Below are 12,591 nucleotides of genomic sequence, written 5' to 3'. Positions count from 1 at the left end.
TCACCTGTACAATTTGTGACTGGTAACCTACTTGTTTTGCTTAGCAAGGTGTTAGCAAAATTCTATGATTATATAGCTCTATGGATTTGGCCTACAAGGGCTCTCACCAACCTCGTCCACAGGGGGTGTGTCGAGCAGTGACGACGTAACAATAATTATTGTAAACATGTTTGAACTCAAGTAAACCATGAGGACGAGGTTGAGCCTCAAACCTTTACTTCAAATCGACAATGGAGGGCGCTGTGTTACATTTACACTCGACTCTTTCATCCACCGAACGATCGGTGACAGTACATATTAATCAATCATTCGCCGGTCGGTAAGCTAAACAACAATCAATACGGTAAAGTTTCATCCTTTTCACAAGGGTACAGCTTCATTTCAAAAGTACGTACGGACTCCCGGACATTTTCCCAACAAAGTTATTGCAATATACAGAGAGTAAGCGCCAAACGATTGGTAAAAATTGTAAAAATAAATGTTTCTTTTATTTACAAAAAAATATTTTTAACTCGTCTACATTTTATGATTTTCCATCCATGTTTACTTATATTTTTGTATTACTTCACATGTTTATATCTTGAAGTTATTATGTTATACCTACTCAGAATTTAGCTGCGAATACCAAGATACGAAACCAATGATTATAAATTGTTATGCAATAGGCCAATTGTAATTTCAATTACACACTCTAATTCTAAATGAAAAGTCCAACCAACATTTTCAGAAGTAAACTGGAGCCAATTATACACATGTATACCGCAAATAGTGCATCATGCATCATGGGAAGAAGGATTTCGTTCCTTTTTGATAAAACATAAGTAGTAATGGTACAACTCTTTTCAGGTAAGATAAGCAGATAAGATAATGACCACCAAACTGACCAACTCTATGATAACTAGCGCAGTGCTAAGTAATTAGTAAGTACTATCGTAGCGTCACTCATACGTAATCGACCCGCATATGTTTTCGGTCCCAAACTTTTATTCCTGTTTACCGCAAAATTGTGCAAGCTGCACCGGTGACAGAAGCTATTCAGTTAACTCACGGTCTGTATTTTCATCAGTCTTAATCATGCTGAGAACAAAGTTTCCTGTCGTTGGTTATGCTCAAACATTTATAAAATGATTGATTTTTGGTACAAATCTATGTTAATCTATTTACTATGTAACTGACTTACTTGCTTGACTTGCTTGAATCTACCAATGCCATCACACAACAGGGGAGGAGACGGTGGTTCTGGTTACTGGGGCAGACAGTAGCCCCATTTGTGTGGCCAAGGCTAGCTGAAAGGATTCAGCTAGCCTTGGCCACATAAGTGGGGCTATGGCAGACAGCTAAGATGAGCTTGTAGAGCCCCCCCCCCAACATTCTTTAGGAACTTGTCCACATGTCCCTTGAAAGTTGGAGAATATTCTAGTAATTTACCACTCTCTGGCTAAACCAGAACTTCCTGAGGTTGAAGTTTGATCCTGATTTGTACAGTAAATAAATGAGGATGGCTACGCCGTCTGGTTATTCCACTGCCTAATAAATTAAAAAGAGTAGTGGGTGTAGAGTGGGTGCCGTTTATTCACTTGCCTCCCAAAATAAAGTGTGCAAACTATGTTTTCCATTTTAACTTGGGACAGTTTTATTTTTCAGGCCTGCCTCCTCACCAATGACCTATAGACGGTTTCTCAAATGATTAGTCTGATGCTCAATAACCGGCGCTATGAGTCTAAGGAGAAAGCCTCATCGAGGTGGGAGTCAAGACCGCAGTAGGAAGGGTACCCCTTCACCGTCACCTTCCCCTTCCAAGGGAACCCTGAACTCAGTACAGGCACTGCACTGCCCGCCGCAAGGTACGTAATCCTCTCTGAATCACCGAGTAAAGAACTGATAATTGACCAATCTTGTGTTTCAAATGAAAATTTTGTTTAAGATTTTCCTCTTTGTTACTGTGTGGTACGCATTTTAGGCACTGTAGCACTGTGAAAGTTACACAGGCGCCACACTTTAACAGGCCTTGAACTAAAGTGGGGCACTCTATATAATAAGAACCAAAGTAAATTTGTATTTGGATCCTTGTAGAGAGGGCACCAAGGCAAAAGCACAGGGTGCCATGGATTTCGAGGCCTGTTTTTACACGCAGATTGACTCTCAAAATGGCAAACCACGCGTGGGCTCAACAAACTTTTTTTTTTAAAGTAGCCTTTAAAAGTTTCAATTATTTATCCTTCAGGGACAGAATCTGAGCGGAAAGTCAAGCTAGCCACAATTCACAAGGCTTTAACTGCTGATCCAGTGGATGTCGCAGCACTACGCAAACTAGCCATCAGTAAAGGAGGTCTACTGACAGATGATGTCCGAAGGAAAGCCTGGCCTAAACTCCTCAATGTCAACCTGTTTGATGTACCTTACAAAAAAGGTACAAATTACTTTTATACTTTTACTTCCAAACTACAGAAAATGTCAAAAGCTCTTTTCGCATTTCTCTACTCAATTTAAACGGTCGGCCTTTTCATACTGTGATCATTTTACCCCTTGGGTCGATTTAACAAAGAGTTAGGACTAGTCCTAACTTAGGACTACTTAGGACTAGTAACTCATCCTAACTCGAGATAAGACTAGTGAAATCCACCCTGGTCTTCTCCCTATCTGCCCCGGCAGAATAGCCACCCCTGCCTTGGAGTAGGGGTAAGTGGTAAAACCCTGGGTATTCTTGAAAAACATGCAACCGGAACCATGTGGACACAGTGTGAAAGTGCACTGGGGTAACAATGGGGTAAGAAAAGTCCTGGGACCCCGGGCCTCCACAGGGCTGTATTCCACGCGGGTAAAAGAAACAGTGTGAAAAAGGCTAAAGTTGGAAAGAAAAAAAAGTGAATCAGGATAACTTGTACAAATATTGTGATGAAATGAATGGTTTGAGTCAATGGTTTTCTTTTTTGCGATTTGTTCATTTGCAGGAGTAAATTTAGAAGCGCACAGAGACTATCATCAAGTTGTGTTGGATGTGAACAGATCACTGAAACGGTTTCCAAAAGGTAATGTGAACTCTTACTGTCTAACCATCCAATAGTCTTTAAGAGCGGTTAAGAGCGCGAACTCAAGCTCTGCTGTATCTGATCAGCAGAGTGTGGGTTTGTGTCCCGGTATTGACCCTTGGACGTAAAGCTGTTGGTCCCGAGTGTGTGTTGTGTAACGCGTGTAAAACAACCCAGTGCACTTATAGTAAAAGAGAAGGGGTTCACCCCGGTGTTCCTGGTTTGATTGGCAGCCTTTCACCACAGCACCTTGTAAACCATTACATGGTGCCATGTAAAAGGAGTAAATTACATAATTCAAACTTAGCCCTACATACCTTGCAGGTGTTATAGCGCATTAAAGGAACACGTTGCCTATGATCGGACGAGTTGGTCTATAAAAAGCGTTTAGTAACCGTTTTTTATAGAATGCATATGGTTGGAAAGATGTTTTAAAAGTAGAATACAATGATCCACACAAGTTTGCTTCGAAATTGCGTGGTTTTCCTTTTACTGTGCAAACTAACACGGTCGGCCATTTATGGGAGTCAAAAATTTGACTCCCATAAATGGCCGACGTGTTAGTCGACGAGGTAAAAGGAAAACCACGCAATTTCGAGGCATGTTTGTGTGGATCATTGTATTCACTTTTAAAACATCTTTCTACCCATATGCATTTTATTAAAAACGGTTTCAAACGCTTTTCAAAGACCAACTCAGCCGATCCAAGGCAACGTGTTCCTTTAAACGCACTGAGCAACGGTTTTGCGCGCTATATAATAATAATAATAATTTGGGGGGCTAATCGTCCTTACTCGCAGCTGAGAGCTGAATTGCGAAGGACGCGGCTACAACGTGTTCGAGAAGCAGGCATGCAAGGGCGCATTCAGCTTCCAGCAACATCAACCCATTATGACCTCGGAGCACAGCCAAGATCGAAAGTGTTTGATTTTTTCTTGAGGGAGGAAAACCGAATAGTCTGGAAAACCCTCGTGGCACAGCAGAGAACCAACGCAGAACTCAACTCACATGTGGCCCCGACCGGGAATCGAACCGGGGTCACCTTGGTGTTGCCTTGGTGAGAGGCGAGCGCTTTACGCACAAGCCAACCGTGCCACCCAAAGAATCCATTATTGTTTTTACTATTAAAGATCTGACTGTGTTTTCTTGTTTTCCTCTTACCAGGTATGCGCGATGATCAACGCGAAAAATTACAAGGTCAACTTGTTGACGTCATTGTCAGGGTACTTATTAAGAATGATCAGCTACATTATTATCAGGTAATAATCCATCGCTAGTTTACACATGGGTAGTTAAATCAACAGTTAGTTAATCCACAATATTGTGGTGATTAATCCGGTGGTTTCGAAGACTATGGTCATAAAGTCAGTGGTAGCTTATCTACAAATCCATTTGTAATTAATTTTTAAGTTGTTTATTAATCCAAACACAGGAAGCTTTGTTTGTCTTTTTGGAAAGTTAAATGCAATTGCTCCGCTAGTAATTAATCCACCACTAACTAATCCTCACACATACTCTTTGGTTCCCAAAACTCGTCTGGCAAGTTAAGGAGACCGTGCCTTTTCCAGCTGCGCACTGCGTCTCTGGACACACCTGATCTGTCTACATTCAAACACAACCTCAAGACTCATCTGTTCAATTTGTGAGCTTGCTAGCTTCCGGCGCCTTTGAATAGTACCATTCCAGACACTGTGCGCCTTATAAATTTTATGTTATTCTTATTAATCAGAGTATGAAATGGACTTAAAACTGAGATCTCGCTTTGTTTTGCCTGTGTAGGGTTACCACGATATATGCGTGACCTTTCTCCTGGTGGTCGGTAAAGAAGCTTCATTTGCTCTGGTAGATAAATTATCAACTCATCATTTAAGGTAATTCTACAGGCATGCACTTATCGGTCATGGTTTGTTTTTGTTCCCCTTCACCTAAAAGTCTTGAGAAGGGGGGGGGGCACTGTCCTGCAGCCGATTTTACGAAACGCTAGGATTAATCCTATCTCGAGTTAGGACGAGTAACCCGTCCTAACTTAGAATGGGTTCAATGCGTCCTAACGTCTTTGGATACGGAACTGAACTCGTCCTAAGTCCTTAAGATTAATCCTAAGTTAGGAAGAGTTTGGTGAAATCGACGACAGGTCTAATACTTCATGGAGGCAAAGGAGGCGATGCCCCCTGGTCATTGCCTTGGTGCCCTTGCCCTTTTAAAAAATGAAGCATACAGGCCTGGCTGTCCCTCCAATTATTTGTCTATTAAACATAATGATGTATCAATGGTTGCAAACTTTGCCAGGGCGTGCTTCACTAAAGTCTTTTCAAAACATAAAACTTTTCAATTTGGACTTTTCAATTTGGACACTTGTGAGTGAGGTGTTTTTTTTTCAGTCGATCGAGTCACCCAAATTTTTTGCACTTATAAAATCCTTCACTCATTTTAAAAAAATTATTTATATGTGTTGTATTTTTTTTAATTTTGTGGCCAGGGATTTCATGGATGCCAACATGGACAGGACGAGGCACATGTTAAACTACCTCTTGCCAATCATCAAAAAAGCCAACCCAGAACTCCATGATTTCATGCAAGCGTAAGTGATGATCGCCTCCGTAAAGGCAAACCTCGAATTAACCCACATCGCCCACAGCAATTGCCATGGTGCCCTGTGCTTTTGCTGTGGTGCCCGGTGCAACGTTCAAAGACAAATTTAATTTTTACTCAATGATGTTGTTGCATGTCATGGTTTTTATGGTTTAAGCAGATTGATCTACGGGTTATAAGCACAGACCTCTACGCTAAGCAGAACCATGCAATAGGACCGGGAGGTTAAGTCATTGGGATGCTGTTTCGAATCCCAGTCATATTGTGTCATAAGCACAGACCTCTGCGCATACAGAACCATGAAAATGGACCGGGAGGTTAAGTCATTGGGGTGCGGGTTCGAACCCCAGTCATGTGAAATATTGTGTCATTGAGCAAGATGTGTTTACTGTAATGGCTTTTTTCACCCAGAGGTATAAATGGGTACATGCGAGTGTAGAGGTTTATATTGTGTTTGAAAAAGCCTTTGGAGCGCCACGTCACCTCAGTGTTGTATACTCCCAAGGGAGCTGAGAAAGATTAAACGATAACGCAAAGAGTAGTAATTATTATTGTCATAAAGATAGCTGAACCACTATGAAGTTCCATTCTAATACCAAATTCTTTGACTTTATTTGTAGGTCAGAGGTCGGCACAGTATTTGCGCTAGCCTGGCTGATCACTTGGTATGGGCATGTCCTGAATGATTTCCGCAGTGTCGTCAGGCTGTATGATTTCTTCCTAGCCTGTCATCCATTAATGCCAGTCTATCTAGCTGCTGCAGTAAGTGTTTATCCACTTCACCTTGGTATTGAACAAATCTTTACCGAGCTTCTGCATGGAACCACTGTTAGGAACGTTTCAGAGCCTCAAAAATGTTTGTTTCTCTTTTATTAAAAACAGTTGATACGATTGGTAATTGTCAAAGACCAGCCTTCTCACTTCTATGTGTATCTCAACATATACATAAAATAACCAACCTGTGAAAATTTGAGAAAAAACACCCTTGTCACAGATGCTTGATTTCAAGACCTCAATTTCTAAATCTGAGGTCTCGAAATCAAATTCGTGGAAAATTACTTCTTTCTCGAAAACTACTTTTACGCCACTTCAGAGGGAGCCGTTTCTCTCAATGTTTTATACCATCAACCTCTCCCCATTACTCGTTACCAAGTCTGGTTTTATGCTAATAATTATTTTGAGGAATTACCAATAGTGTCCACTGCCTTTAACATCGTTGTCAAAACGAAACTCTGGCTAATATAAACAACGTAAAGACAACAAATACTCTAATAAAATAACCTGGGCTTTCTTGTTTTCTTTTGGAGAAACTATTTAAATTTTAATGCCCCTTGGTTCATGTCATTTGTACACCCACAAATGGCTCGTGCACGGAGGGCATCATGCCACTTAACCTCCACCTTCGATGTCATAGAACTTTTTCATGCTGCCTCCCATCTTGTTCATGTTCCTTGTATCGGATAACAATAATAAATGCCAATAACCATGATGAAAACTGGAACCATACTATTTTGTTCTTCAAGCTTCGGTTTGGTAGCATTGATATCAATGGGGGAAATCAAGATGGTTTCAATTTGATAAAGGTCTATTATATTGTGCCAGCACTCCATTATTTTGCAGGAATGGCACGATATTGTTAAACACATGTCCATCTTGCCATTCATGCAAAGTAATGGAACAATAATATGATGTTACAGGTGGAAATTAAAGGAATTTCTAAAACCGTGAAAACCATGGCCGTCCGGCCATGGTATGCTTGAATTTCAGACTTGCCTACAATATTATGACAAATACTTTTTATAAACACTGCTGTCAGATTATCAATCTCTCATACTCATTGTTTGTACAACAAACTAATGAAATTTGAGAGTCAGAAACTCCAAAATAACTCTGAGTAAAGGAGATTTCGAGCACAAATTCCTGTAGTCCCAGTCTCTGATCCTTTCCATTTTTATTCGATAGATAGTACTTCACCGCCAGGAAGAGGTACTATCTTGTTAGTGTGATATGGCCTATGTCCACAGTCTCTTGTCTTAGGACAACCAGCAGGGTGGATGTGTGCGCATTACAAGTCTTATTATTATATTTTTTATTTATATTATAGATACCTTCTTTCCATTCTTATTCAACAGATAGTACTTCATCGCCAGGAAGAGGTACTAGCCTGCGAGTGTGATATGGCCTATGTCCACAGTCTCTTGTCGAAAATCCCCGGTGATCTACCCATGGAACATCTAGTGAGCCAGGCGGGGGATCTATTTGTGCAATACCCACCCAAGGAGATGGCCAGGGAGGCTAGACTACAGTACAAACTAAGGTAAATCACAATCGTTATAGAGCTTCTAATTATTGCTTAGCCTTTAAAATCTTGCTAAGCATTAACAGCAAATGCATTTCATTTCATTCAATGGTTTATTAAAAATCTATTCAATTCGCTGCCAGCAGCAGAACTACATGAACAGTTACATAGTTACAAATTTGGAGTAAAACATTACATTACTATTTAAAATGGGCTAAATCTTACACAGAAAAACGGAGAGGGAGAAGTACTATACACTCTTATAGGGAGGAGAACAGTTACTTAAAATTAATCAATCAAACATCTGAGTAAAACATTACATTAATAATTTATTGGCCCAGCTAAAACACAGATGGCGCTTATGGCTCTCATACATTTTTAACTCCTGGTCACAGGGCCTTCACAGGGCCTTCTATTACATTCCTCAAACCCTCTCAGCTCCCTGGGGAGTAAACAGCCTGTGCTGCCAAGTATGTAGCACACTAAGCTAAATCAATCAATCTGCCCTCACAGGTACCCATTTACCACTTGATGAAGAGATGCATTTACAGGAAAGTGTCTTACTTAATGACACCAAATGTCATGACCGGGAAGCGAACCCACCTCGTGATGACTTAACCACCAGAACTTGAATTTGATGCTCTTAACAACTCGGCCATGACACCCCATGTTGTTGTTTCTTTCACAGTACGAGTATGTCTAAACACAATGACTTTGAGTTGGAGACACTGTATCAGAGACCGGACAAGGTTCTTCAAAAGATGACGTCCCGACTGAACGGAGCTGCGACGTCATCAAGTCCGGAGCATCAAAGCCGAGGTAGTATTGTTCTAAAAGTAACGGTATGGGCACTATCGGCTGGCATAGGTGCAGTTGCGTTAGCTATACTCAACACAGCCGGGGAATACTGGTGATACAAAATTTCACTTTGGTCCTGCTGGAGCGTTAAAACGCTTTTGGTGCCCAGAGAAACTTTGTGTTTTGAAAATGGTAGACACAATTTTCATTTTCATAACTATTTATGTACAACCTAGACCTGGGATGGATAGGACTAGTCCAGTAGGAGTTATTAAAAGCTTAAAGGCAGTGGACACTATTGGTAATTACTCAAAATAATTATTAGCATACAAACCTTACTTTGTGACGAGTAATGGAGATAGTATAAATCATTGTGAGAAATGGCTCCCTCTGAAGTTTTTGAGAAAGAAGTAATTTTCCACGAAAACGAGTAATGCAGATAGTATAAAACATTGTGAGAAATGGCTCCCTCTGAATTTTTTGAGAAAGGAGTAATTTTCCACGAACTTGATTTTGATTTCGTGTGACAAGGGTGTTTTTTCTTGCATTTTTATCTTGCAACTTCGACGTCCAATGAGCTCAAATGTTCACAGGTTTGTTATTTTATTCCTAAGTTGAGATACACCAAGTGAGAAGACTGGTCTTTGACAATTACCAATAGTGTCCTGTGTCGGCGAGTAACTCGTCCTAACTCGAGATAAGACTGATCCTTACTCATTGTAAAATCCACCCCTGGGCACATAAATCCGACAAAATTTTAAACTGAGATTTTCCTTTTTCTGACAAACAAAATGGGGGAAAAAGGAGAAAACTCTCCAACAAGATATCCACACTTGTAGATTTCTTCGATCAACATTCCATTTTTATTCATTTTTTCCTTTAATTTTTGTATGATTTTATGAATTTAAAACTGTCATCATGATGTGTAGAAATTCAAGTTTAAAAGAGGATTGTATAAATCAAATTTTCACATAATTCCGTTCTTTCCTCTGTTGACACAAGTACAGCCAAGGGCCCAATTTTATAGAGGTGCTTAGCACAAACATCCGCTTAGCATGAAACTTCTTCCTTGCTAAAAACACGACTACCAACCAAATTTCCATTTGTTGCATATTGCTTGTTACAGGTATTCAGCGGTTGTTTGCTTATCCTGAAAATCACTTGGAAATTTGGTTGGTAATCCTGTTTTTATGAAGACAAACATTTCATGCTAAGCAACTTTTTGTTTTGCGCTCAGCAGCTCTATGAAGTTGGGCCCAGGTTACTACATGACTTTGGTCAGTTTATGTTGTATGTTTTTGAGGCATTAGAGTACAATGTACATTATGGGTGCGTTCGATAAGCTTCCCTGGGTCGACCCCGCAGTGCTCACTCGGGTGAGCCCCTGACAAGAGCTAATCGAACGATCACACTCGCCCTCTCGTGGTGATGGCATGCACCTCAGGTCACCCCCAAGTAACCCACTCCACAAGCAGGGCACTGGGGGCTGACCCGGGTGAGCCCCGTCAAAGCTTCTCAAACGTACCGGTGCAGACCGGGGTCGACCCAGGGAAGCTAAACGAACGCACCCTTTGTTTGCAAAAAACCTAAGGATAATGCTTTAGAAATGCCAGATAAGAACTGGCCTACCGTACTATTTATCTACTGCCGCGGACTAGATTGAGACTACTTAAAACTGATAACATGCATGTGAGACTTCCTCTTTCCATTGATTTCCTCTTTATTTGGTTTTGATTTTCATATTTTTTCTACACTTTCTGTGTACAAAATGATAGGAATATTATCTTTTCCTCTTTTTTTTCTTGCCTGGTTTTATCTTTTCCTCTTTTTTCATGGGTAGTAACTCACATGCCTGTTATAAGAACCTGTCGTGCTGTTTTGTTCCTACTTCCACGAAGTAGAAAAGGGAAAAAAACGTTCTTATTTGAATTCTGTATCGAGATTCCCAATCTACTTAATCTTGCTTGGCGACGCTCTTTAGTTTCCGATATCGCAACATGTATAAATAATAATAATAATTAACCATTCTTATATAGCGCATAACACATAGTTGTAAAAGATGTCCCTAAGCGCTCTTTAGAAAAACACAACAGAATACAAACAGAAGATATGATCAAAATCAAAAGATACAGATCTTAGACTTGCCCAGTCCCTCCAAGCCAATTTCCAAGTCGGTTTACATTGCGCCCTCTACTGGTGACTAGTACAAATAACAGCGTTGCCAATCAAGACTACAATATTCTCAGCAGCAATAGATTAATAGCAGGACAGTTCTTTCAAGACACATCGTTGTACATGTATATGGGTAAAAACCAAAATGAATATTCTTTATCATGGGTAAAAACCAAAATTTTATCCCAGATGCAAATTTAACATCTTTAAAAGGACGGTTCTTATAAACCTCCTCAGCAAAGCAGTTATTAATTATCCTGGTGGTAATACCACAAACCAAAATGCTTAATTAATTAAAGATTTTTCTGAGCAGAGATTGCATATAAATAATGCACTGGATTGACTTTGTACATTAGCATGTTGATACCTACACAGTCTGTAATTATTAAGACCACTGCCATTTTCCTTTTCTGGCATGAACACTATTTTATTTGTATGAGATATTTCAAAAGGTAGTGGGCAGGAGTATGCCTGTCAACAGTACTTAAAATTTCAGTGTGACAAAGCCCAATCTCATGGCTCTGCATGCAAACCGTAAGAAAAGAATCGGCGCTTACAGAAGCAGAAAATTTCTTGCTTGCTTGTGCCTGTTCAAAGTCCACATTAAAGATGCCATGTCAGATTTTTTGCCGATTTGACCAAAAAATTGTGATTCAAAATTCAATAGGTATTTTGATTGGGGTCGAGAAAGTTACAAGCTTTCATTTGAGCCATTGCTCGAAAAAGTCTGCCAATTGTTAGTAGCAGTGAAATAAAGTGCTCAAAATTAGTTTTTGTCGGGGTCACGCGACCAATTCTTATGTGTTTTATAAGAAACGTTTTAAATTTTTGTCATGGTTCCTGACCATTAAAAGTAAAAGTTCAACTTGTTTTCGTTAGAGCGGGTGATACTCTTTGAAATACCATTCAAATGTTTGGGGCCAAAAATCTGACATAGCATCTTTAATAGGCTTCCTTTGCTTACATAGCTAGTGCAGAAATTCAGCATTTGTCCCGTCAGTTAAAAATGGTGGTTGCAAGCGCAACATCCAGCAGTCAACAGAGCCATGAAATTTGGGCCCGGATCCCTTGTGTCAAATTTATTATGCTATAGTTATTCCTGAAATGTGATTCGGTCACCATTATTGCTTGCCGTTTAATGAGCCATTTGTGAGTTAAATTGAATAATAATAATATTAATAATAATATCGAAGTCTTATATAGCGCACGTATCTACCAAAAAAGGTACTCAAGGCGCTGAGTGTATACAAACTTCAGAAAGATAGGTTATTGCAGTGATGAATTCCGAGACCAAATTACGTAGCACTTATAAGGGTTTACAAGATGCTACGGCGCATTAAGCAGCCGCAACCAGGAACATCGGGGCGAACCCCTTCTCTTTTTCGATAAGTGCACTGGGTGTTTTTACATGCGTTACACAACACATGGGACCAACGGCTTTACATCCCATCCGAACGAAGAAGCAATGGTAAACTGTCTTGCTTAAGGACACGATGTGTCACGGCTGGGGATTCGAACCCACACTCTGCTGATCAGAAACACCAGAGTTAGAATTCAGTGCTCTTAACCGCTCGGCCATGACTTGCTTGGTCACAAGTGACTGCTTTAAAGACAGTGGACACTATTGGTAAATGTCAAAGACCAGTCTTCTCACTCGGTGTATCTCAACATAATTGCGTAAAATAAAAAACCTGTGAAAAT

General features: G+C 40.2%; 1 protein-coding gene across 4 annotated transcripts; it reads left to right on the top strand.

Annotated features, from left to right (window-relative positions):
• The first annotated feature begins 281 nt into the window (after positions 1-281).
• Positions 282-11,580, top strand: LOC139934654 (TBC1 domain family member 20-like). Of its 4 annotated transcripts, XM_071928983.1 has the most exons (11): positions 282-459; positions 1,645-1,844; positions 2,225-2,410; positions 2,952-3,029; positions 4,194-4,288; positions 4,809-4,900; positions 5,509-5,610; positions 6,242-6,383; positions 7,584-7,607; positions 7,778-7,938; positions 8,609-11,580. In XM_071928983.1, the coding sequence occupies exons 2-11, from the start codon at positions 1,715-1,717 to the stop codon at positions 8,832-8,834; spliced, it is 1,236 nt and encodes a 411-aa protein (XP_071785084.1). In that variant the 5' UTR covers positions 282-459; positions 1,645-1,714; the 3' UTR covers positions 8,835-11,580. The 4 variants fall into 4 exon arrangements, with proteins under 4 accessions (XP_071785084.1, XP_071785083.1, XP_071785082.1 ...); XM_071928982.1 differs by lacking the exon at positions 7,584-7,607 and having other exon boundaries at positions 282-387; positions 7,754-7,938; XM_071928981.1 differs by lacking the exon at positions 7,584-7,607 and having other exon boundaries at positions 282-441; positions 7,754-7,938.
• The last annotated feature ends 1,011 nt before the right edge of the window (positions 11,581-12,591 follow it).

The sequence above is a fragment of the Asterias amurensis genome, chromosome 3, assembly GCF_032118995.1.
Source record: "Asterias amurensis chromosome 3, ASM3211899v1".
NCBI classification, from domain to species: Eukaryota; Metazoa; Echinodermata; class Asteroidea; order Forcipulatida; family Asteriidae; genus Asterias; species Asterias amurensis.
The sequence above is the reverse complement of the archived record's forward strand: the minus strand, read 5'-3'. Positions and strand labels throughout refer to the sequence as shown.